The sequence below is a fragment of the Vombatus ursinus genome, unplaced genomic scaffold, assembly GCF_900497805.2.
Source record: "Vombatus ursinus unplaced genomic scaffold, bare-nosed wombat genome assembly UNPS02014806.1, whole genome shotgun sequence".
Lineage (NCBI taxonomy): Eukaryota > Metazoa > Chordata > Mammalia > Diprotodontia > Vombatidae > Vombatus > Vombatus ursinus.
In genome coordinates this window covers 1,414,500-1,441,387 of record NW_020954584.1, presented here as the reverse complement: position 1 = coordinate 1,441,387, position 26,888 = coordinate 1,414,500, and the positions used below count along the sequence as shown (strand labels likewise).

Below are 26,888 nucleotides of genomic sequence, written 5' to 3'. Positions count from 1 at the left end.
TAAGCTTTCTATTTTCCATGGCATGATTTTCAAAACTTACCTTCCTGGTTCCCCCTCGCTGAATATGCTAGAGATCATCAATGTCTTCCCTAAATGTTACCCAAACTTAGCACAGATCCATATGTGAGTCAACAAGGGAAGAATTCATTGGAATCATCACCTCTCTACTTCTGAACACTGGGATGCAAACATAGCCCAAGGTCCCATTGAAATGTTTAGTGCCATGTCAGATTGTTGAATCCTGTTAAGCACATAGTTTAATATATCATGGATTAAGTTCTAGTGGAAAGATGAAAAGTTATCAAGGGCAATCACCTTAATTTGCAGAGAAGGGAATTGAAATCCAGGGAGGCAAATTCACTTGTCCAAAATCATCCAGACTAGATTTGGCTGCTAGATCAGTTTCATATTTTTTATTGTCTAGGTATTTCTCTTTTATCAGAGGAAAGAATTAAGGGATCCTTTTTCCTCCTCACTCCACGTCAACTACTCAATCAACCTCACTGTAATGCCTCTAGGGACTAGGACAGGGTCTAGTTACTGCAATCAATGTACTCATTAATTATTGTTACTTGCATGCAATGTTCCACATTTCCCCCCTTTTTTCATTTTAAAACAAGGAGAGAATATTTGTGTTTCTCTTTCAGTGCTCTTACTTATCTTTGAAAATCTCATTTTTATTCCCCTGAAAGACAATGTCCAATACATATTTAATATTTCAGTCAGTAATCCTTGGAATGAAGAGTTCTTAAAGAACTCTGGCAATATCAATATGATTTTTAAAGAAAAGGGGAAAGAGAAGGAGAGGAAAGAGGAGGTAAGGGGAGGGCAGGAGAGCAGAAGAGAAGAGAGGAGAGGAGATAAAGGGAGACTATAGACACAAACACACTTCTATAGACACATACATACAAATGTGACATACCTACACACATAAATATAATGATGTCTCTAGTGTCTAATTTGCAGCATTGCCATGAGACTCAAATTAAATAATGCATTTAAATCACTTTGAAAAGTATGTTAATATTAATTTAAACTCTTTCCAGTCCAAACATCTCTGGAGGTAGGGGTAAAAGCAACTGACAAATAAGTTTACCAAATTGGGAACTGAAATAAGTGTGAGGAGAAGATTTTGGTCTAGAAAGTTTTCCTTTTTATTACAAGATGACAAAACTTGAGTTTGAGTCAGATGATCATAAATAAAGAATCAGACAGTAACTTAGAGGTCACCTAATCCAAACTAGTCATTTTTTGAATAATAAAAAAAAGAAATAGTGCAAGAAAAGAAGACTTACAGGCCAAGTTTACTCAAGTAGCTAAACTGGGGTTCCAACTCACATTGCCTAACACCAAGGTCAGCATTTTATCAGCACCAGAAATTCCAGCATGCCAACTACTTTGTAAATAATTCAGTTTCTTGTCCTGTAAATTAAAGAGAAAAAATAAAATAAACATCTGTTAGGCACTGAAACTTTAAATTATTGTCTCATTTGATCCCCTCAACAACCTTAGAAGGCAGTGTTATTATTATTTCCATTTTGCACTTGTGCAAACTAAGGCAGACAGAGGATAAGTGATTTTCATGGGGATACACACTAATTAAGTACCATAGGCTTCATTGGAACTTGAGTCTTCTTGACTTTAGGCTCCTAACTCTCTCTACTGTGTCACCTATCTAGATACTAATCAAATAATCACATTTTCCCTTTAAATAGCACTTTAAGGAATGCCCAATTTTTTAATTACAAACTTTTATATAGAATCAACAAAAAGATATAATTTCCAGGATTTAAGTACTACAAGTGTTATACTTAGTTTACAAAGAAGTAAACCAAAGAACATGGCAGATATTTGATTTGCACAGTATTACAAATAAGTTTATAATATGAGATTGGAATTCAGTATTTCTAAGATATAAAAGAAATCCAGACCATGAGCCACTATGTTACATTTGCTTACTAATAGGATACTATGAGGATGAAAACAATTTATTTAACACTTTATAACCATAAATCAGTATAATATATAGGAACCAATGTTACTGATCTAAAAATAGCAGGGAATGTGAAAGGGGGTAAATGCATGTTAAAAGTACACTTATTTAAATTCATGCTTGATGAACCAGAGAGGATTTTTGAGAGCTATTATATGTTCAACAAACTACTAATAGTAAAAATGTTAACTAACATTTATATAGTGCTTTAAGGTTTTCAAAGTATTTTTTCATTTATTTCATTTCATGTCCTGAAAGTTAGGTACTATTATTATCATCATTTTAGAGATAAAGAAACTGATGTTGTGAGAAATTAAGTGAGTTTCTCAGGATCACATACCTGATAAGTGTCTGAGGCTGGATTTGAACTCAAGTCTTCTTGATTCCATGTTCCGTCCTCTGGCTAATTCAACAGCTAATTACCCAACTATAAACAAATCTATACCGCTATGTTTGCATACAGTACAAGTGCTGGAAAAAACTCTTCTATTTTCATGTTATATACACACATACATACATATACACGCATGTATATATACATGCATGTATATACATATGTGTATATATATATATAATTTCAACTTTCCTTTCCGGCTCTTCCTTTCCTTTTCCTTCCCTTTCCTTTTTTTTCTTTCTTTTTTTTTTCATTTGAGGCATTTCTCCCTCTCGACACATCCTCTAACTTACATTCTGTTAAAGGAAGAACAATTTTTTTTCAAGAAATTATGGATAAATACATCCACATTAACAATAAATGACTGGTAACAGGTACAATGTGATTCCCTCTCATCTCTTAAAAGAAGACAAATGCATGATGCAATCAGTTATGGATTGTTAAACTCTCAGATTGCTGCCTCAGTGGTGTACCTGGTAGTGTGGGAAAAAAGGGAAGGATATTACAAGAACTTCCTGGTGCCACTGAAATTAGACCATTTCAGCACAATCCTACTCATAATATTAGTCTTACTTTCTATATTTTCTATATTCTCTTTCTCAGTCTCTGTCTCTCTCTGTCTCTCTCTGTCTCTCTATCTCTCTCTCTCCCCTTCTCTGCCCCACCCCCAGTCATTTGATATAAAGAATGACTATCTGAGTAGGAGGTGACTAGGGATGTTTCTGAAAATGAAGATAATGATTTTTTACTTCAATAAACAATATGTTAAGAAGAAAAGAAAATGCAGAAATAAATCCTATCATTTGAGGGATCTATGAAGGACATGGTAACTGCTACCACTTATCTGAGATAAGCATCTCATCAGAGGACTCCAAGTATATCCTTGCATTAAGCTATTAGAGCAGGGAGTGTATTCTACCTGTCACACTCTGACTTTCATACTCTACAGCCTGATATTCCCTGCTATCAGAAGAGAATCAAGTCAGTCCAATTGATTTATTGGCACCTATATTGGCACCTACAGACTTGTCAGTCAGTCTCAGATCATGTTCTATTCAATCAAAGTTCTGTCCCAGACAAAGGCACCAATCTATGGAATGTAACGTATCACAATAATTATTTAAAATACCATTAAAATTAAGGTTGCTACAAATTGATTTTGGCAGACCTTTACTCCTTGATTCACTCCTACCTTCTTTTTCAATTTCTAAAGATAATTGGCCCTAATGGGAAAACATGGTGCTTTAAATCAATCATTTTTTTAAACAATGGTTTATTGAGTACTTATGAATGAAAGATAAATCAAATTGGGGAAGAGTCCTAGACTAGTCAACACAAGGTCCACTGCCCATGCGCCACATAATGGTTATTTTTTGGGCCCTCCCATCTCAGATGAAATGTAAAAAATAACTCTCTTTTGGCCAGCAAATCTGATGGTCTTCCACTTCCAGATTGATTTATTTTGTGTTAAAAGGGCCATTGCTTGACTCACTTCTTATAGAGGCCTATTCACTGAATGGATATTGCCTCACCCAAAGTGAGAATCTGAAAAGACCTTAGCTTAAAAGTGCCTGGGTCTGCCATTGCATCCTGAACTATCTCCAGTCATCCCGATAAATATCTGGCCAGTAGACCCAGATGGCTCTGGAGAACAAAGTGAAGCTGGTGACCTTCCAGAGATCTCCATCACTCAAAGCAAAGTCAACTGTAAGTTATGTCATGATCTCACTGATGTCATGATTCTCTTTGAGAATGAAGGACAAACACAACAGCAACAGTAAGAACAACAAGAATTTTGAGGATACTAGTGATCTGTTTAATGGCCATGTTTTATACTTAGAAGGCCACTGGAACAGTGAGGAACTATGGGGATCTCTAGCTCCATGGCTAACTCATTGCCTAATACAGAAAGGTGTGTTTTTCCCTGAAATATTTTTAACAAACTTTTTAATTTTTTTAATCTTAGTATAAAATAGCAATCATTAGATGTGACCTACTTACCTTGCAAGACTCATGAGCAGCCAATGATGTGTGTGAAAGAAGAGAATGTTACCATATCTGCATAGGGAGTGGAAATTAAATGAATACAGGAAGAAATAATTATTATATCTAGACAAGCAACTCAGAAATGTCAAAGAAGTCTCCAGTCACTGCTTGGGCCTCATCCCTTCCCTGATCAAATAGCCATGATGCTCCTTTCTTTCATTTGGTGCCTAACTATCCTAAATCCCTTAGGCTGGTATTAAAAGTCCCTCCAGAACATGAAGTCAGCCTATCCTTGCAAATGATGCCCAATGCCTTGTCTTCAAATCATCATCCCATCCAGAATGTTTGGAGAATGGTAAACTAACCACAGAGAGAGTAATGGGGGATGGGATATAGAGGAGATTATGGCGGTTCCTCTGTGCTAGAGTGTTTAACTTGGAGTCGGGAAGACGTGATTTCAAAGTCCACCTCAGACAATTTTTAGTTGTGTGACTGTGATAAAGTCACTCAGTCTTAGCTTGCTTAATATTATAATGGAGATAATAATAGCCACTAACTCCCAAAGTTGTTCTGAAGATTAAGTAAAGTAACATGCAAATTACTCTATAACCTTTAAAGTACATTATAAATGCAATGTATTATTATTATTATTATTAAAAAGAATAGTCATGAGAATGTGGTAACTGGACATTGATAGAGGACCTGAATAAATGAACTCAGGGACAATTGGAGTGGGTTAGGGGATAAAGAAGAGTGAATCAGAATGAGAATGAAAAGAGAAATAGATGATAGGACGATATTCATTGCTTCATCACCTGCCCTTGTGGGTTTCCTTTTTGTTTGTTTGTTTGCTTTCCCCCCACAAATTATGATATGAGTGATGATAGAATTACCCTATCAAGAATTCACAAAAGAACACTATTCCTCATAGGTAAAATGAGGAAAGTTAGGCATAGAAAAGTTAAGTAGATCCCCCAAGGTCATACAGGTGTCAGAGGTTAAGAGGTTGGACTGATCTTATGGCCTATGACTCCAAGTCCATTATTCTTTGAATGATACTACACTTTGGCTACCAGATAGTCTTTACCTCATAATTATATTCCATTGATTGTTCACCCTTCCTTAAGAACTAAAACAAAGAAGGCCAAAGCAAGAATAAAAGCTCCAAAGCTTATAAAAATCATTGCAGCATCACTCACCTTTCTTCATCTTTCTTAACTGGAACCTGAAGACCTCTTCATGTTTTTATAACAAAGCATTCTGAAGTCTTGGGAAGGTTTCTGCAAATGCAACATTTACACCCCGGGTTTGATTTTACTTGTTCCTTCTGGAAGATCCAGAATGCCATGAAGAGCAGTGGAGACAGTAAGCCTAGAAACAGGTAATCATAACTTGAGGTGGAAAATGTATCACAAAGGTCATATACCTTAAACTGACCTTGCTAGTTATTACCTTAAGAAAGACATTTGTCTTCAGATACAATCGATTCAATAAACATTTATTAAGGTCTCCTCATGTTCTAGCACCATGCTAAGTAGTGTTGCATCTGAATCAGTTTGTTATAACATGAGCTAAAACTATACTGTGGTTTAAGGTTAAGAGATGTCCCGGTAGATTCAGTTTTGCTACATGCTAGCATGATCCTAGAAAGACAAGTGACTTAGTGCCTTAATTCCAGATGACATTCTCTAAGAGCATAAATTACAGACAAGTCAGTGGTCTGTACTGCAGCAGACAATCTCCTCAAAAATATTCACTATTCCAATAAAAGAAAATAGAAAAAAAAAGTTTTAACAAAATCCATAACTATCATTTTAACAAATGGGAAATTCATGATATTCCTTGGATTACCATCCCATTATGCTTCTTTCCTGATAGTAAATGAGGTACTTACCTTTGGCAGAAGAAATGGGATGTTCTCAAAATTTCATAAAGAAAAGAACGTTTTTCCCTTTTCTGTTACAATAAAGGTCAGAGCTCTATACTCTCTGACCTATACTCTGACCCACAGTGAGCATTGCTTAAAGGACAAAGATTTTCTTAATCACACAGATACTTATACAAATTGCATTAAAGTCAAGAAACTTAGAGAACTGACTCAGCCACCAGGGAAATAAGAGGTGGTCTTCTGTGGGATGGTTGGTGCCTTTAGCTCATTTGACTTTGGTCAGTTTAGGAACAAACTTCCCTAACAAATTAACCCTCGTTTACCCATATGCCAGATTTTCACTGAATTAGCAAGTTAGTGAATTGTATAGTCAAAGTACTTTTTCTTCCCTCCATGAAAATTACAAATAACTTCATTTATGACATCATTGCTGAGATATATATCTTGTTTATGAAATGTCCTGAAAGGTCACTTTTGAATAACCCAAAGATGTTCTGAGGTAAATGTCACAGAACTTAATGCAATTTGATCAATGTTTAAAAATGTTTATTAGGGGCAACTATGTGGTGCAGTAGATAGAGCTCTGATCTTGAAGTGAGTAGGACCTGAGTTCAAATCCAACCTCAGACACTTGACACTTACTAGCTGTGTGACCCTGGGCAAGTAATTTCATCCAGATTACCTCACCAAAAAAATCAAATAATGATAATAACAATAATAAACATTAATAATAACTTTCCTTTACATTATTGTATTAACATGTAATTGTCTACCTTCTGTTTTCCTCTGCATGGGTTCGTATAAATCATAATGAAAATCTCTGAAAGGATAATATTTGTCATTTCTTGCATTTTAACAATATTCTATCATATTCATACACAGTAATTTCTTCCCTTATTCCCCAAGTGAAAAAATACCTACTATGTTTCAGTTTCATTGATACAACCATGTTGCTATCAAAATTTTAGTACATACAATTACCTTGAGATCATTCAGGAATTTGACTGGAAGTGATTTTACTGGTGTGTGATTAAGGAAGAAAAATGTGGTTTGGAATCGCTCGCAAAATAAGACACACTCCTAGAGAGAGAAGTGAAGGTAGCTTTAATTAAGATTATAATACAGGTATAGAAAAGCTAGATTTACAGCAACATACAATTAGTAATATGACTATAGTTAGGCTAAGAATACAAAGGATAGCAATAATATAAGAAAACATCACCAATTTAGGGAGGCACCAACACCTGAAGTTCAAGCTGGGGATTCCCGGGGTACAGCATTCAGGGTCCTGTTTAGGAAAGTCCCAGGCAGAACAGCCTCTCCATGGGTCAGAATCCAAAGATGGCTTTCCCAATTAGTATTTAAATAGGGCCTCTAACAAAGAAGGCCCCATACCAGAAGTGTCCATGATTCTAGCAGATGTTTTCACTCTGTCCAACAACTGGCCAAGGTCCTGGAGCAAGCAAAACATCTTAGAATATTAATTAACTTGATGTGTTCCAATGAACTGGCCAGGTTCCCAGAGCACAAATATAGTTTCTTTTGTAAATCTATGTTTTTATATATTTGATGCATATGAAATATTATTCAGTGAAAGGTTTTATCTCAGACACTTGAAAAGAGTTTCCATATGTTTTGCCAGATGACCAAAAGGGTCCATCATATGCCTGCCTCTCTCTCTGTCTCCGTCTCTTTTTTTGTCTCTCTGTGTCTCTATCTTTCTGTGTTTCTGCCTCTGTCTCTGTCTCTCTTTCTCTGTCTATCTCTGTCTCTCTTAACTTCTTGCCAATTAATTTAAAAGACATTTATTGTCAGTGTCCAATTAAAATAAATTGATTTAATTCATCCATACCTTACTGCATTCCCCATCTAATCTAAAATCTAATTCATTATTAGATTATGAGACCAAATTATTTTGCATGAATGAACCTTTTCCTCATTCTTTCTGTGGCTTTCATATAGGATAAAAAATTCATTCCCATTCCAAATAACTATGCTCTCCTCCTAATCTCTCAAAGAAGCTAAGAAATGAGGAAAGATTAACAACAGAAACAAAAATAAAAAAACAAATTTCATCTCTTGTTTTGAGTTTTAGAAGGTGGTAGTGATGAGGTCTAGAGGTTTAGGGGTGCTGGAACCACAAGATCGTGATGCGGGCCCTACATGAATGAATTCAACCCAAATCTTCTAGCCAGAGAAAAAGCTTATTAGAGATAAATCATATAGGCCAGACTCTTAAGGAATATGAACATTAGTAACACCCATAGGGAGAGTGAGCATGAGAGGGTCTCAGCCTTTTGGGCATTAGAAAGTCTCAGCTTTTGAATGGGGCCAAGGTGGATCTTATATACACAAAAATAACTTTGGGTAGCCAGAGGAGGGGGGAGGGTTGAGAAAAGGTTCTAGGTGAGAATTCTGATTGGAAGATCTAAGAGATTGAATAGACAATGGAAATAGATAATGAAGGGAACTAGAAGGAAGAAGTTTCAGAGATATATGAATAAGATCAAAAGGTAGGGTAGGGCTTTCAAAGGGAGATAAAGGGAGTCAATAAGGAACCAGAAACCAGAGTAAAAAAAAAGTTTAAGGGTTTTCTGGGGCCTTAGACAAATTGGAGCCAAATTTCCTTTGGTGAAAGGGGCAAAGGTCTTGGCTTCTGAAACTGAATGATGGGCCCATACTGCATCATTCCCCCCTCAAACAAATGGGACCCAAATTCTTTTGGGGCAAGGGGTGAAGATCTCAGCTTCTGAAACTGCTTCCTGCTGGCAAGGGGCGGAGGGGTGTCCCTGCCTTTTTGGGTCCTGTTTCAAAGAGTCAGACTTCAGAATCCGGCTGATGCCAGGTTCATTGGGCTAGAGATTGGTAGAAAGCCTGAACAGTCATCTGGAAACTGATGGCTTTGACCCTAGAAGAAAGGAATCTTTCAAGAATATTTAATAAACATGGACAAAACAAACACAAGAGAAATATAATCAGTAGGGGAATAAGAATAGGGGAGTATATAGAAAGAAGCCATGACTCCCATGAAAAAGATGATTTTGAAGCACTGAGTTTATTTTGAATTTCTTGCATCCAACTAACCTTTTTCAAAATATGTTCAGTGAGGGGCTCTACCTTCCCAGAGTTGTTGATGTATATGCAACAGGATGTTTCCTGAAGCACATATACCCCCACTGGATGCAAGCAAGTAGTTTAGGGTGTTTCTATTATCTAGAACTACTTTTGTTAAGGAATCTAGAGATTGCTGGATTTCCTGAAGTCCATAAGCTGTCTCATTTTCTAACTGGCGAATAGTCTCTATAAGGTAAAAGAGAATATGTTCATGTTGTAGGTTATACCAGGGCATAAGATAGTGTGCTACCTTTTTAAGAGACCAGAAGACATTTCCCCAAAAGCAATGTTTTCCCTTAAATTAGAGACTGTGGGCTGCGTGGCATTGAAAATCGAGAAGCGGGGTGCTAAAAATCTGAGGGTGCACACCCCAAAGTCTTTGTAGGGTGTCAAACATTGGGTGACCAAGACAGTAGTTCTGTGGTGTGCCATCTGTTGGCACTTTGTTTCACCTTTTCCTCAAAATTCTTGTCACTAGTGGTGTCTGCACAGGTAGTGTAGGTCAAAATATTAGCAGAAACTCTAACAAGCCAGCCTTCCACAGGGGTGTTAACTTGCCTATTGGCCTTGGAACTTGCCTCACAAGTATGGGAATATTCCCCTGTAGAGAAGCAAGGTGGAGATACAGAAAGAGTAGCCCATAGAGAAGTGGCAAGCATGAATGAAGTGGCCTAAACTTCTGAGAAAGTCGTATTGGAGAGGGGGGCTTTGTGGAGATGAGAGTTGCCAAGTGTGTGTGAGTGGTCTAACTGGTTTCCCAGTTTAACTAGGGAGTTATCTTCCCTAGTTAAGCCAAGTGTAAATTTAGAGGCTTCCTCAATTAGAATGACTATAGCAGCCAGGGCTTGGAAGCATGCTGGCCCTCCAGCAACTACAAAGGTTAATAGTTTTGAAAAACAATCCATCTGGCTAGGCTCAGGTCCTAAAGACTGTGTTAGGGTCATGGGGGTCAATTTAGATTTTAAAATCACAAAAACTTTAGCCTAGCCAGGGCCCCACTCCTGAGGGAGTGAGTCAGGACCCAAAGGAGCATCATAAATGAGCTTAACAATAAAACTATTATTAGGATCCAGAGCCTACAGAATCCAGCCATACCAAGAAAAGTTCTAAGTTGTTTCTCAGTGGCTGGGACAGGGAGTTTGTGGCCCAGAAACTTTACAGACTGGCATGTTATCTGGACTTTGTTCAAAGAGACCCTATAGCCTCGAGTTCCCAAGAAATTAAGCACTCCTGAGGCAGAGGCCAAAGAAGCCTCCTGGTTGGGGCTACAAATGCAGATATGGGAAAATACTTTAGGTCCTTGGAGGTGAACAATGGCTGAGGAGGCAAGAGTAGTTCACCCAGGAGTTCCCTGATCCCACATTGTCTTCCACACTTCCAGGAGAACATGGGGAGGTCAGGTACACAGGGGGAAAAGGAAGATGGGAGGCTTAACTAGGGAAAATTGGCTCCCCAATTTCACCACCAGGTTCCTTTGCAACGAAGGGGTAAGGCAAGAGGAGAGCATAAGGGAGGAGTGTTTAAATAACAGATTGTCAATTAGGCAGGGGAAGGGGTATGTCTGGACACATCCCTTAGTTCTCCCTTCATTGTCCATGACTGGCAGGGTCAAGGAGTGAATACAACCTGAGTAATTGGTTATAGCAAAGAACATAGCCATGATAAAGTGGGTAACCTTACTTTCAGCCTCAATTTCTGTCCAGGGCTTCATGAGAGAGATGGAGAAAGTGGGAGTGTTGCTAGGACCCAGGCTCCCATGTCTTTCCCAGTCTTGAGAAGACTGGAGGACAGGGTCCTGGGGGACTGCTCTACCACTTCTCCTACCTCGGGAACAATCCTTCTTCCAATGTCCCTCCTGTTCACATCTTGGGCAAGGTCCTGGAGGTGTCTGTCTTGGGGGCTTCCTCAAAGTGGGTGCCCTGGAGGGGCACTCCTTAGACCAGTGACCCTCCTGGTGGCATCAAAAGCAGGTTTTCCCACTGCCCAAGTTGCCAGGAACACCCTTGGGTCTTTTTCTGACCATGGCAGCAGCCAGGAATCTAGCATGGTCTTTGTATCTAGCCCTCTGCCTGCCTTCTTTCTCCTCTGCTGCAACTAGGTCTCTGTTGTTAAAGACTCCAAACGCAATCTCCAATAACTGGTCCTGAGGTGTTTGGGTCCCATTGCCAATTTCTGCAGTTTTCTCCTAATGTCTGGGGCAGATTGGTTAACAAAATACATGCTGAGGATTGCTGCTCCTTCTGTAGAGTAAGGATCTAAATTTGTATCCTTTTTAATGGCTTCTACTAGCCTATTTTAGAAAAGGACAGGGTTTCCCTTTTCTCCCTGAGTAATCCCCTTAATCTTCTGAAAGGTTACTTGCTTTCAAAATGCTGTTTTCAGGCCTTCTAACAGGCAAATTATCATGTAGTCTCTCTTTCCCCTATCCTTACTCTTCTGATAATCCCACCCTGGATCAGGAGCAGGAACAGTAGCTATTCCTGGGGGGTATTTTGTGGGGTCATTGCTAGTAAAACGATCCCCAAAGTTTTGGGCTTGTTCCCAGATTCTCTTCCTCTCCTCAGTGGTACAACAGGTGGAGAAGAAGACATGCAAATCACCCCAAGAAAGTTCAAATTATAGGGACACATCCCTGAAGCCCTCAGTAAATTTAGTAGGATCTTCAGAGTATTGACCTAGCATTTCCTTAATCTGCTTGAGGTCTGAAATGGAGAATGGAACATGCAGCCTAAGTGTCCCATTAGGAGAAGCAGGTACTTCCCTTAAAGGAAAAAGACAAATGGGAGCCAAATTCCCTTTGCCCAAAGGGGCAAAAATCTTGGCATCTGAAACTGAATGATGGGCCCATACCACATCAGGAATATTTTCCAGTGACACCCTATAATATCCTCTGAGCTAAGGGATGTTTTCCTATTTCTATCTCATTTCATTATCTCATCCTTCAAAATATTAATTAATCTGTTTGTTTGTTTGATTTTTACTACATTGTTTTAACCAAAGTTGATTTTTTTTTATGATAACTGAATGCATTTGATTTTCTAATTTGTTTTGTTGTTGTTGTTGTTGTTGTTTATGTGTTTAAATAATGACCTTATAGTGCAGTGGGAGAGCTGGATCAGAGTCGGTAAGAATACCAAGACCAGAATCCTTCCAAGCAGGGCTTTATTGTCATAAAAGCAAATGGAACCAAGCAGCTCAGGATACTTGGTTGTTTGGGTGAAAGGGGAATGGGGACTTGCTTATATCAGAGCTGAAGGGGGAATAACTTATGGCAGTTGGCTATGGCCTAATCTTTACAATATGTAAGCAAAAAAAAAAAAAAACCCAAAAAATCTTGTGTCTGGACTGTACTGGGTCTTCCAGGTGGCTATCTTGAAATAGCCATACTTTCACTCTTGAGAGTCCCTTAATTACCATATTCATAAGATATAAATCGGAACCTTGACATCACATAAATTAATCTTGGGTATTGAGGAGTCTTATTGCACTTGCGTGGTTTTCAGAAAGCTCCTTGACCGCAAGGTGCCTGGTGATAGGGTGGGCTGAGGGTCCCTAGACCACAAGGTTGCTACAGAGTGGTGAGGTTGCCTCTTCAATGTATGGGGGAAGTAGTTGTCTGTGCAGCATATGGGGGAAAGGGCTAAGAATATGGGGAAAAGGGTTGTCTAATCAACATATAGGGAAAGGATGGGGCCTCACTGCTATGGGGGAAAAATAGGGCTTTGCTGCTCTAACTCCAATAGCATGTATTGCTCACATATGGAGTCTTTTATGATTAAAATACTTTTTTTGAAATCTTTTTTTTTTTTGCTAATAGTTAAATTCTACATTACAGGATGTTATATGTATGTCCAAATCCCCATTTAAAAAACTTTTCTTAGAATAATATATTGTAACTATTTAATTTCTCTTTTTTTTGATCAATCAGTATTTATTAATCACCTACTTATATATGGAACAGGTACAGGGGATACAAATGTAATCAATAAAATGATGCTTACTTGAAAGGAGCAAGGAGGGTTTTACTTTAGAGAGGGGAGAAATAATTTCTAATTTCCCCTAAAGAAGAGAAGGGGTGGGGTGGGGTGGGGTGGGGTGGATTTTGCTGTGCAGAGGAAGAGGTAGGAAACTGGAATTGGAGCTACTTAAAAGTGGGGAGAAAGGAAGGCACTCCTCCATGCCCCCCCTCAGTAGAGGGGTGGGGAATGAGAAATGTGGTGGGGTTCTAGGTTTCCAAGTGGACAGATCAAGTTTGAGGCGGAAGAATCCAGATTGGGAAGCCAGGGTTTCAGGACAGTCAGGCTGTGTCAGGCAGGAAGCTGGGGTCCAGGGATCTCAGACCCAGAGTCCATCTTGGCTATGGTTTTGCATGTAGATGGGTAAGATTTCATGCTTGATGATGATTAACCCCAGAGAAGCAACAGCAGTGTCAAAGCCAAGAAGGGGAAACTGGACCCCAACTGAAGATGCCTGGGGCAGAGGCAAAAGCATAGTATTTAGCAACCGCTTCATTGGTGTTTCCCTGGGCTGGGTCAAACCACATCTGGATACATTTGCCACTGCCCCTGCCAAAAGAACTTGCATTATAAGAGTGACTCCAAACGTTCTCACGTAAAGAGGCTGGTGTTGGGAAGTAAAATGGGAAAGGGTGGCAGGCAGCCTCAACTGGGCACTTGTTAATCCCTGAAGTCCAATTCCAACCCTTGTGCCAGTTCTCTTTGCAGTTATTTGAGGTTCAGCAGTCTTCCCACCACTGGCTACAGTCCTCCTTGCACAGGGGAACATTCAGGACCCATTCCCTCTGCCAACTTGAGAACACTGGCCGGAACCAGGAACCTAGGTCGGGGGAACAATCATAGAGACAAATGTTCTGGATAAAGTGGCATTTGCAAGGTGGGGTCATCATTCCACAGTGGTTATAGTTGAAGCGATACAGTTGGGAGGCATCTTCATGGGCTGCAATATTTGTGTTTGCTGTATAGCAGGCATTTTTCTTCCATGGGCTACATTGGTGATGAAGGTCATCTTCTGGACCAGGCTGTATCTTGTGGTGTTTAGCATCCATGCAGACATTAAGCAGATCATTTCCTCTCAGAAACATATTGGCCATGGCCAGGAGGCCCAGGAACAGCAACCCCCATCCTGGTTGAGTCATGGTCTATAGTCCCTGGAGCCCTGTCTCCTCTAGGTTCCCAGAGATCTATTTAATTTCTTATAAATGAATAGTAACCTTTTTTTTCTTGGCTCAAGAAGTTTATTCTCTTTTTATCACTGTAATTTTTTTTTTCTTTTTAAGTCGCATCTATGAAGTGTGAACCAAATGCTTCTTGGTAACTTAAAATTAGGATTTATCTCTATGCATTAACAGGGTGTGGCTGTGCCTTTTATTGCCTATACTGCTAAACATGTCTTCAGTGTAAATTATGAAAAAAACAGTCTTAAAAATATTTTTCCTCACCAAGACATATAATTCTTATATTATCTGTTTTGACTTTGTTTTGAGGTTGTGCAGAAAAGTCAAGATGAGACATCTAATTTATCTTTTAAAAAATTCCTTCAATTATTTATTTTTGAACATTAATCACTGTTTTTCTCCACAATTTCTTCACAGCATTTTTCATTTCTGTATTTCTAAATGTGTAGATCAATGGATTTAATAAAGGAGTTAGAAAGCTATAAAATATTGCCACCATTTTATCAAAAGAGAAAGTAATGGTAGGTCTTGTATATTCAAATATACATGGTACGAAAAATAAGACAACAACTGTGATGTGGGAAACACAAGTAGAAAGGGCTTTGCGACGTGCTGCTGAGCTGTGTGTCTTTAGGGAGTAAAGGATAACACCATAAGAGACAAGCAAAAGAGAAAAATTGATCATACAGATTAAGCCACTGTTGGCCACCACCACCAGAGCAAGTATATGGGTGTCAGTACAGGCAAGTTCCAGCAAAAGGTACAAGTCACACATGAAGTGATCGATTACATTGGGGCCACAAAAGGGTAAGGGAAGCATGAAGAAAATCTGAATCATGGAATGCAATAAGCCCCCAGCCCAGGCTACTCCCACCAGCAACAAACACAGGGGCCGATTCATTATTGTTACATAGTGCAGAGGCTTACAGATAGCCACATACCTGTCAAAAGCCATGGATGTGAGGACAATCACCTCAACACCAGCCAAGAAATGTTGTGCAAAAATCTGACCCATACAGTTTTGGAAGGATATGGTTTTTCTTTCATAGAGACAATCTCTGATAACTTTAGGAACAATGACAGAGGAGAAGCTGGCATCCAAGAGAGATAGAAAGGCTAGGAAGAAGTACAATGGGGAACCCAAAAGAGAAGGGGTGCAGATGATGGTCACAACAATAAACAAATTCCCCCCAACAGTTGCAAGGTAGAAAACTAAGAATATAACAAATGTCATTTTCTGAATATTTGGATTCTGTGAAAGTCCCAGGAGAATGAACTCAGTTACATGACTCTGATTTTCCATTTTTAAAGGGCCTAAGTGCCCTATTAATCATTGAGTATCTGCAGAAAAGAGAAAGAAGAGTTTTTAATCATCAATATTAAAAAACTTTGAAGGGTTAATGTATAAGATCTTCCCTCCCTACAGCTCAAGCCAAGGGACAAGGAACTTGCCTAACATATTGTTCTGGGATTTGTTTCAACCCAGACCCAACTTGAGGAACTATTTCTTAGAAAACATGTCTTGAGGTAAACATCCAGGAACTTGGCCTGTTCCTGGTTATTTATCTGAGACATTTTTTTACATAACAAAGATTGCTCTTGAGGATGGAGAGTTTCAGCCAAAACTCTCAGGACCTTAGAATTAATCACCTATTTCCTGGCTTCCTGCCTTCTTTGTTTAAGGATAATAAAATGGGTCTTTCTTGCGAAAGTGACTTGGGGAGTCTCCCCCAGAGAGGACACTCTGCCATAGGGACCTTCCCAACCGAGACCCCAATGGCTGTGATACAGGACTCCCCTTGCCAGATGTTCAGGAGTTGGTGCTTCCTTGGCTTGGTGATGTATTTCTTCATCTTTATCTCTCTATCTTTCTGTTAATAGTCTTTACTTCTAAGATTGTATAATCATATGTAATCACATTTATATGCATGCATGGCTATGATTATTACCATTATTAAATCATCTATAAGCTAAGAAACATGTCAACCTGTCTTTGTGAGTACAGATCCGAACCTGTGAAACAAATTATAAGTGCTGCAGCCCATAACACCATAACAAACATGTTCAAAAGTTTATTAAAATATGTCAACATTAATGACATTTACATACAATGTGGCATTATTGATTATGAGATGTCTTTCACTACATCTTCAGATCATATGAACAGGAGGCCTTTTATGATTCAGATTTCCCTCTACATGACCCTCACTAGTTTCCAAATGCCCTTCTTAAAATAGTATTTGCAGAAATAAATGTGACATAACAACAAAGTTCTTAAAAATTTACTGCTGGTATAGCAATTCATTGTCCAATATGTCTTGCAATGCAGCTTAACATCCTATGATTCTTCTTCAATATGTTATACTTTGTTCTCATGTTGACCTTGTATTTATTACATACCATTAGTGTCTTTTTCCCCAAAATACCATTGCTCTTTTATTTCTTATCTCCCTTATTCTCTGCTTGCAAGGTGATTTTTTTTAATCCAGATAAGGTTTTACATTTGTCCTTATTGAATATGAATGAATGCTGCAGACTGCAAGAATGTCTTCCCCCTGAATACTAGCTATTATGTAATAGTTTAGCTGTCCTTGTGGGATCTCTGTCACTGGAATATTTAATAATGTCCTATTTGTGCCTTCTATCAAGAAATATATATTTATGTGTATGTAACTATACATTTATACATACATAGATGTACCTATATAAATATATATGCATGTGTGTATACATACATATACATATATACATTTACATGCGTACATATAAATGCAATAAAAAATTCTAGAATATTCTATTAGAAACTTAGTTTGAAGATGGTATTAAACCATTAATAACTTCCCTCTTCTCTCTCTCTCTCAGTTCCCATGGGTTTAGCTAACATTTCTGTGTAAATGACTCCTTAATCTATATGTCCACCTATGTGTCTCCCTTGAGTTTCAATCCCACGAAACCAATTACCTATTAGAAACTTCAAAGTAGAAGTCCCAGAAACATCTTAACCTTAATGTCTCACATATCCTATCCTTGAAGACCTCCGGTAAAGAGGGAATTGTCGTCAATTCCAGAGTTAGGCCTATGTTTCTGCCATTGAACTTCTGAGTCTTCTGATATATGTCTGTTTCTGAGCAACAATGTCCCTCCCCAGAGAGAAAAAGGCAAGTAGTTTTGCCCACAAAATATGAGGTTAAATGTTCATATTTATTTAACATCTATCTCATAGGATGAAGAAAGTAGACCCTCCTCTTCTCTACCCACCAACAAAAAATAATAAAATGTTTAATCACATGGATTGGAATGAAGACAGGAGATGACTAACTATACCAGGTTTTCCATCTTCCTTTGCCACTTCATAAAAGTTATTCTATTCCAAAATTATCTCCTCTGAGTTTTTGCTTCATACATCTCTGCAAAGTGAAACCTCTTATCAATAATTAATACATCCTGTGCCATCTATGAGATCAATTGCCCTCTAAAATATCTGATACAGACCTGCCCTGAACCCTCCCCCTACACCTATACATGATTTTCTTATTGATATAAAAAACTACATAATCAGTAAACTGTCTCTATTAGTAAAATCAACAACTGTTTTGCAGTTTTAAAATTGCCTAGAGGCACTAGAAAACCTTTCCCAGTTAGACTATATCAAAGGTAATGTTTCAGTTCTTCCAGAACATGACACCATACTGCCTTTCTTCTTAGATCTGCCAGTGAAAGAAAGACTCCCTTTCTTGAGGTTTTCAAGTTGGCTGAGAACTGCCACTGCTCCTACTCCTCCTCCTCCTTCTCCTCCTCCTCTACTTTTACTACTATATTTTTCTCAGAGTTTCTATTTTTCTGTCCCCAAACCATTCCTTCCTCGGAGCTGATTAATATAGAAAAAAAAATTCACATGCTCAAGATTTGAAGATGCATTAAATTATTATACCTTTCATTCTTTGAATTTGAGTCCTCAGTTCCTTTCCTGGCATGTAACAGGAAGCTGATAATTCCTTTTTTTCTTTTGATAAACTGGTTGATTGGTGTGCACAATCCTAGCATGCATTCTTTTCCTGAGTTGCTGAAAACAATGTATAAACTTGTGAGCATTCGTCCTATGATGAAGTTCCCCCAACTCATGAGTGTGGATCTTCTGACAATCAGAACTCTTTAGATAAGCTCCAAGCTTCTTCAGCTTCATAGGAGCTGCCAGAACTGCTAATGTTCTGGCCAGAAATCAAGATTACTTGCAAGACCTCAAAGAGGAAGGAGAAATGGGTCGTGAAAGTACTGTGCAAATGAAAACATCTGTAGGTTGTATTTTGAAATGTATTAGGCCTGATTCAAATTTCTTAAAAGGATATGTCTATTAGATAGTTTTAAGACTAAAGAAGAACAAGAAATGGTATATGTATGTGTATTAGTGCAATTGATGATAACTTTCGAAGAAACTTCTGACAATGATGTTAGTAGAGAAATAAATGGAAGTAGTAACAGAGGATAAGAACCAGCAGCCAAATCATGCTCTCTCTGTCTCTCTGTCTCTTTCTCTCCTCCTTTGCTTCCCCTCTCTATCTCCCCCCTCACTTCCCACTCTCTCCCAGGCTTTGGATATCTCTCTCCCCTCTCTCTCCTTCTCTCTTTTTCCTTCGCTCTTTTTCTCTCTCTCTACCTTCCTTCTTTCTCTCCCTCTCTCTCCCCTTTTTTCTCTCTCTTCCTCTACCTTAATTCCCCCCACCATTTTCTCCATATTCCATCCTTACCCTTCTCACTTTGTATGGCAAAATGCAAAATAACAAATTCTTTTGTTCATTATTTATATTCACCAGATAGAATATGATGCTTCAGGTTCTATACAAGAAGGTGAGTTTTATTTTGTTTTGCTTATTTGTTTTAATATTTCCTATTTACATCTTCCAGAAAAAATAAAACAAAATAACATTAATATAATGATTTTTATTTCTGTCCAGCCCTGGATTAATTTCTCTCCCACAATTCTGACAATGTTCTTGGAAAAATTTTTAAAAAAATTCTGTATCTTGGTAAATATATTGATCTTTAAATGTATCCTGGGAGTAAAAGTATAAAGTATTGGTGAGATTTTAATAAAACAGAAAAAAAAAGCTACCAGACCTCATTTCATCTGAGTAGTCAATCCTTGTAGTTTAACACCCGTAAAAGGCAAGGGCTTTGTATTTGAGGCAGCAGTGAGTTATGGTGAACACACCATCAGTACATTTATAAGGTTCTGGTGAAGCTCTATTGCTGAGTTATTGTATGACCTTTAAAGGCTTGTTTAAGTTTTTTTGTATCTATGTTTCTGCATATGCACATAAATCAGAATAATGAGACATCTCACCAATATCACAAGTGTCATGTACAGTGAGACCCATTAAATATGAGAATAGACATGACTAAAACACATAGACATGTGTTTGAATTCAAGAAATACCAGCTATATCAATTCCAAAAACTAAGGGATGAGTTATTTCTATGGTTCTTGATTAATATTCCTTAAGTAACTCATCTTTAATATTCTGACCTAATTAATTAGCATCCATGGTTCTTCACCTCCTAGACAATAAAGGCTGAAGTCCTTACTCAAACATTCAAAGCCCCAAAGAACTTAGCCCTCAAAATTTTTTTGTTAATTGTTTTGCCATTTTTGTCCACTTTGACTGGCCTTCCATTACCATTAAGTTAAAAAAAAAGAAATAAAAAGTTATGGAATGGGTGTTGAGTAGAAAAATAAAGACATGAAGGGATGAGATTTTGATCATTAGGTAAAGTTGAAGGTCGTGGATAAAAAGACTGAGGAATAGGAAGAGTGGGAACAGAGTGGGGAATGGTCAAAAGGAGAATGAACAGGGATTGCAGCAGGGTTGGCCAGAGGAAAGAGGAGAAAGGAATTACAGAAAGAAGATATTTTCATGAGTTCATCATCTTACCGTCACTTTACTCACTCCAGGAATGAGGTAATCTTAGAGGATGTTGGATCCTGGCCACTTAATATTTTGGGAACTCATAATTCTAATTCCTTGTTCCACATGCCTTTAATGGCCACAAGAAAGGCAGACACAGAAGGTATTACGATAGAAAGTTTGCCTAAATCTGCATGGTGCAGAGCTCTCTGCCTGGTACACTTAGATTCTAATGTTTTTCTTCAACAGTCATTTATAGTAATTGCATCAAACTTTAGAAACTTGGAGAACTGAAGCCTCCAGGGAAACGAGGGTTGTTCATTATGAGGAAATTGGCTCCATAAGCTTTATTGATTTGAAGGTCAATGAATGAAGAAAGTCCCAATCCAGTTTGGTCTCACCTGATCTGGAGTCAAGTCTTGGCTAAAACAGAAAACAGGTGAACTGGGTCTTCATACTAGTTTGTTATCCTGTCTAGTATTTAGCACTCTCTTCATAAATGTCGCTACCTCTGAAGCCAAAAGAAACATTTGTATAGGGTTGACTGCGACCTTTTGAATATCTCATCATCTTATCCCTCAATGAAATATTTACTTAAAATCAGCAAATATTAGAGATAAAATGATCATTTCCCATAACACACTCAATGTAGTAAAGGTGGACTCAGGTTTAGAGAAGTTTAGTGAATACCTTTTGTAACATCATAATATTTAAGGTAGAAATATCCAGTAATAAACTGAGTGTTTCAGTTTAGCCTCATCCACTTTAAGTCAAATTCTTTGCATTTTTTGCATGCAAGATCATGAATATGTAGTTTATTAATAAATACTGCCATCAGATAGTGGATGATTAATTGCATGGAATAGGTATGATTTTTTTGATGCTTTTTTCTATTTTTTTTGTAATCTATCTATTATTCTGTAAACTGTATGTGAACTAAGACTCCATCTTTTCTAAAATCTAGCATCCACCCCTGATTATAGTTTTGTTTTCTCTACCCATAGCACTATTGTAAAATAAATATTAAAACTGTTGAAACAATTTATCCTTCACAAAGACTTCTTGCACTCACTTATAGAATTTGGTTTCCCCTCTCACATGTAGGTACTTTAGAAATCTATCCAAGGTTCATACTATGGCTCCTGAGATGCTATTAATGTGTGTTTGTGTGTGTGTGTGTGTGTGTGTGTGTGTGTGCATGTGTGTTGGACTGTATGTGATTAATCTGTTTCAACCAAAGCACACAGATATTTCAAAGAAAGGCATTTTAGAAATTACCATAATAAGAAATAGCAAAAGAACATTTCCCTAGTAGAAGTGAACACATTCCCCTTTCATGTCATGAAGATCTACCTACATACCTAACAAGTGAAAAAGTTCTCAGGACAAGAATGGAAAGGGAAAAAAATGGAATAGGCTGCAGCATAGTATAGCGAAAATAGCACTAGGATTGGACTAAAATTTAAGATTTCTCTGTCATTTACTATTTATATCAACTTAGGTGAAATGTTTAACTTTTATGGTCCTCAGATTTTATATATATGTATGTATATATATATATATATTATATATGTGAAAGTGTTACATTAGATGATCTCTAAAATCTTTCCTCAGTTGAAAGCTGTGAAGTCATTGATTTTCCTCCCTAGTCAACAGAAACTATATGCACTTAGTTATAATAATATGTGGTATACAGGCACTAGCCCTAATCAAAACCTGTAACCATACATAGTGCTGTCATTATTTTGGTACGTTGGGTGGAATATAATAAAATCATTAGTCATTCTGTATTTACCACTCTACATCTTATGCTCATGATTGCAGGGGTCAGGGACAAGTGCAAGCAGATAGCATCTCTTCATTATATTGTTCCAAATCTTCTTTGAAATGGAAGAAGGTAATAATTATTTATTAAACATCTACTATGTTTCAGTCATTTTGCTAAACACTTTACAAATATGATGTGAATTTATCCTCACAATGACCCTTTGAGGTAGATGTTATAATTATTCTCACTTTTCAGTTGAGGCAACTGAGGTAAACAGCTATGAAGTGACATGCTAGTAATTCGGGGGGGGCATTTTTTCTATTTGCTATGTGAATTTACTATGTTGCTCCATAGCATCCCCATAACATATTTTACTTCTGCATTCCTCAGCATATAGATCAAGGGGTTGAGTAAGAGTTCCAATGGTATGAAAGACAGACACCAACTTATCTACAGGAAAGGCAATTGGGGGCCGAGTATATATAAAAATACAAGGGACAAACAATATAATGACCACGATTATGTGGAAGGTACAGGTGGACAAGCCTTTACGCTTCCCTTCTGCACTATGATTTCTTAGGGAATAAAGGATGAAAATGTAGGAAGTCATTAGAATTGCAAAGCTCATCATGCATATGATCCCACTATTGGAAATTATCAATGGGTTTATCGCATAGGTGTCAGTTCAGGCCAATCTCAGCAAAGGCTGCAAGTCACACTAATAGTGATCAATCACATTGGGACCACAGAAGGGTAAACTCAAGGCAAGGAAGATCTGGGTGATGGAATACAGAAAAGACCCCACCCAGGCCAATATTACTAAAATCCCACACATATTCTGGTTCATGATGACTGTGTAGTGCAGAGGCTTACAGACGGCCACGTAGCGGTCATAGGCCATGAGGATAAGGACCAAGACTTCCATATATCCAAGGAAATGCATTCCAAATACTTGAGTCATGCACTCATCCATCAAAGGATATAGTCTGCTTTTTAGAGAGGTTGTCTACAATCAGTTAGTGTCTTTTCTCAAGTATTTCAATATTACGCGTACCTTTAAAAATCTTACATGGACAGTTACTAAGAACATGCACTTCCCATCAATTATTGAAATCCACCCTTCACATTTCTTGGGCTTGTTTATGAAGGAATAAATGTCTATGTCACTAAAAGGACAGAGTAAGACTTGCTAATTATTGAAGTTCATACTGAAAACTGACATTCTCCTTGTCTATTTCCTATTGTCCTTCTAGAGTCAATCTTATTTTTTCTGTCATTACAATATTTCATAGGTTTAATTGATAAGAAATTTTCCCTTTCCTTAAACATAAATATATATCTGCATAACTTATAACCATTATTTCTACTTCTGATCTCTGGAATAAATTGGAGGATGAATCTCACTTTCCATATGAGGATTCTTCAAATACTTCAAGATGTTATGTCCTCCTTAAATCTTTTTTTTTTAATAAAAAGCATTCCAAGTTATTTAACCCATTAAATGGCATATAATCTTTTCAGTATTCTCATCTTCCTCATCATCATTCTGTGGAGGTGTTACATCTTGTAAATATCCTTTCTAAAATTTGGCACATCGAACTGAACAGAATACTCCAGATGTGGTCCAATAAGGTCAAAGCACAGTGTGATTATCAAAACCATCATTTTGGAAAGTACAGCTCCTTCAATTCAGCAAACATTTCCATATACATAGGTATGCATGTATATGTAAATGTATATATGTGTGTGTGTGTATGTATATGTGTATGTATGTGTATATTTGTATGTATATGTGTATATGCATGTATATGTATATGTGTATATGTATGTATGTGTATATACATATACACATGTGTAGCAATGCTATGACCATATATATATGTGTGTGTGTGTGTGTGTGTGTATATATGTATATCCACACAGGTGTAGGCACAGACACATAGATGTATGTACAACTGCATGTGTATGTGTGTGTGTATATTATTGATTCACACATAAGTTAATTTATAATATGTCATCATTATCATTCTGTTCATCTATCATGGTAGTGACCACATCAAAAAAGGAAAGAAGATTAGTCACATATGAATTTTTCTTACTGAAATTCATTGGTTCTTATTGATTAATTGTTTTGAGAATGATCAAAAATTATCCTTTAACAATACATTTTATATACTCTCCAATAACTCAAGTCAACCGTATTAGTTACATTTCAAGCAGCTACTATCATTTCCTTTTGAGAAAGTCATTCTTTATTTCATCCAAAAGGCAAAGAACCATATTAATGGTTTCTGTTCATAAGGAGTTTTCCTTTTATTAAGAGAGAGAAAAACTCATAAATCTGTATCTGGAACTGACCATATAGAATATCTGATTGAAATTACTCATTTTACAGATGAGAAAAATGAATATAAACATTTTGAGTGATTTTCCCAAGGTCACATAAATACTAAGAGAAAGAACTAAGAATCATATTTGTGACCTCTGATTCTAAATTCAGACCTCTTACCAATTTACTATAGGGTATTTCAACTTAAAACATTAGTAAACATAATTGATAAGTGGTCAAAGGATCTGAACAGACAGTTTTCCAATGAAGAAAACAAAATTTTTTTTAGTTATATGACCAATGCTCCAAGTAATTGTTGCACAGAGAAATACAATCTGAAGCAACCTTGAGATATCATTTTACACCTAGCAGATTAACTAAAATGATTGAAAGGGAAAATGACAAATATTGGAGGAGATGTGGAAAAATTGGGACATTAATTCATTGCTGGTGGAATTGTGAACAGATCCAAACATCTTAAAGATCAATCTGGAATTATGGCCAAATAATTATTAAATTGTCTATATTCTTTGACCCAGCAATACCATGACTAGGTCTCTTTCCAAAGATGATTAAGGAAAAAGAAAAATGACACATGTGTTCTAAAATACTTACAGCAGTTCTCTTTGTGGTGACAAGAATCTGGAAATTTGGAGGATGCCTGTTAATTGGGGAATGGCTGAACTAGTTGTGGTATATGATTTTGATAGAATACTTCTCTGTTGTAAGAAATAATGAGCTCAATGATCTTAGAAAAACACAGAATGACTTGCACCCAAAAATGAATAGTAAAATTAGCAGAACCAAGAAGACATTGTATACAATAACAGCAATATTTTGTTAAAAATGTCTTTGAGCATATGTCATTTTGACTATTACAAATACCCAAATTAATTATAAAGGACATGTGAAGAAGGATTCTATCTGCCTCCAGAGAAAGAACTAGAAATGTGCATAATGGGTCTGTCTGTATATGCATGTATATTTCTACATAGATGTGTATACACATGAATACACAGACACATATGCACACACATGAATACATATATAAATGTGTGAACACATATGGATATGTATGTATACATACACAGACACATGTATATATACATATATACATGCATGCATAATACACACATATAGTCTAATGGGAGTCATCTCTAGGTCAGTGGAGAGGGAAGAAAAGTAATAAAAAGAAAAAAATTATATGATATATTTATTATATATTTGAAGAGAATAGCAAGTTGTATATAACAGATTTGCAGTTTCATGAGCTTTATCTTTTTTATTATGTTGTTATGGAAATGCTTGTCTTATTCCATAAATTAAAAGAATAAAATATTTTTTAAATATACCATGTAAAACACTGAGAATGATCATAATGCCTATCAGTTGTCCACATGATTATAGTCACCCTGATTAGATCCTTTGGATATCACTGAAGCTATAGATGCTGGGTAAAAGGATTGTTAATGAGACTGATACAAGAGAAGATATTAATAACTTCTGATATCTAATCACAGGGACAGCCAGATGGTGCAATGGATAAAGCACCAGTCCTGAAGTCAGGAAGACTTGTCTTCCTGAGTTCTAATCTGGTATCAGACACTTACTAGTTGTGTGACCCTGGTCAAGTCACTTGACCCGGTTTAGCTCAGTTTCCTCATCTCTAAAATGAGGTAGAGAAGGAATAGCAAACCACTCCAGTATATTTGGCATGAAAACACCAGACAGGAACACTAAGAGTCAGACACAACTGGAAAAAAAGTGACAATAAAACCAAATTATAAATGCAACACCTTTCCTCCCTTTTCTAAATTAGTTTGTGATATTGATTAGTAAATAAGACAAAAAAAGTAGAATTACATTTCAAATTTAAAAGGAACTTTAATCCACCTCCCTTTCCTTGTAATAATCCCTTCAACAAATAACCAACAAGTGTTTATCCAAGATTTTTTTTTTAAGATTCTCTCTAATGAGTTTGAGAGTTGGGGTAGAGGCAGACTTTGTTTTCTGTTCCAACTTTGAATAACTGCAATTGTTAGGCATCATTTTTTCTAGTTATCTTCTCCTTTCTTTCCCTCCTCCATTTCTTCCCTTTTCCTCTTTTCTCCCTCCTTTCTCTCACTCTCCCTCTCTCCCTTCCTTCCTTCCTTAGATTATGTATATGTTCCAGACTACAAATATTATAAAATTAAAGAGAATAAATAATTACCAGGAAATGAAAAAGCAAGGGAAGGTTATAGAGAAAGTGTAAAAATTATTGTGGCCTCCATTAAAATACAGGCTGAAGGTAAGTGGAGAATGACCCACCCAGGAGAT

General features: G+C 37.1%; 1 protein-coding gene and 2 pseudogenes across 1 annotated transcript; all 3 read right to left on the bottom strand.

The window, feature by feature from the left end:
* Positions 1-13,778: 13,778 nt before the first annotated feature.
* LOC114051878 lies at positions 13,779-14,530 on the bottom strand (annotated as a pseudogene).
* A 409-nt stretch (positions 14,531-14,939) lies between these two features.
* On the bottom strand, positions 14,940-15,872 carry LOC114051861 (olfactory receptor 4C15-like). The gene has a single exon (XM_027874251.1). It carries the CDS (start codon positions 15,870-15,872, stop codon positions 14,940-14,942), a length of 933 nt encoding a protein of 310 aa, XP_027730052.1.
* Positions 15,873-22,558: 6,686 nt separating this feature from the next.
* Positions 22,559-23,253, bottom strand: LOC114051842 (annotated as a pseudogene).
* Positions 23,254-26,888: the final 3,635 nt, after the last annotated feature.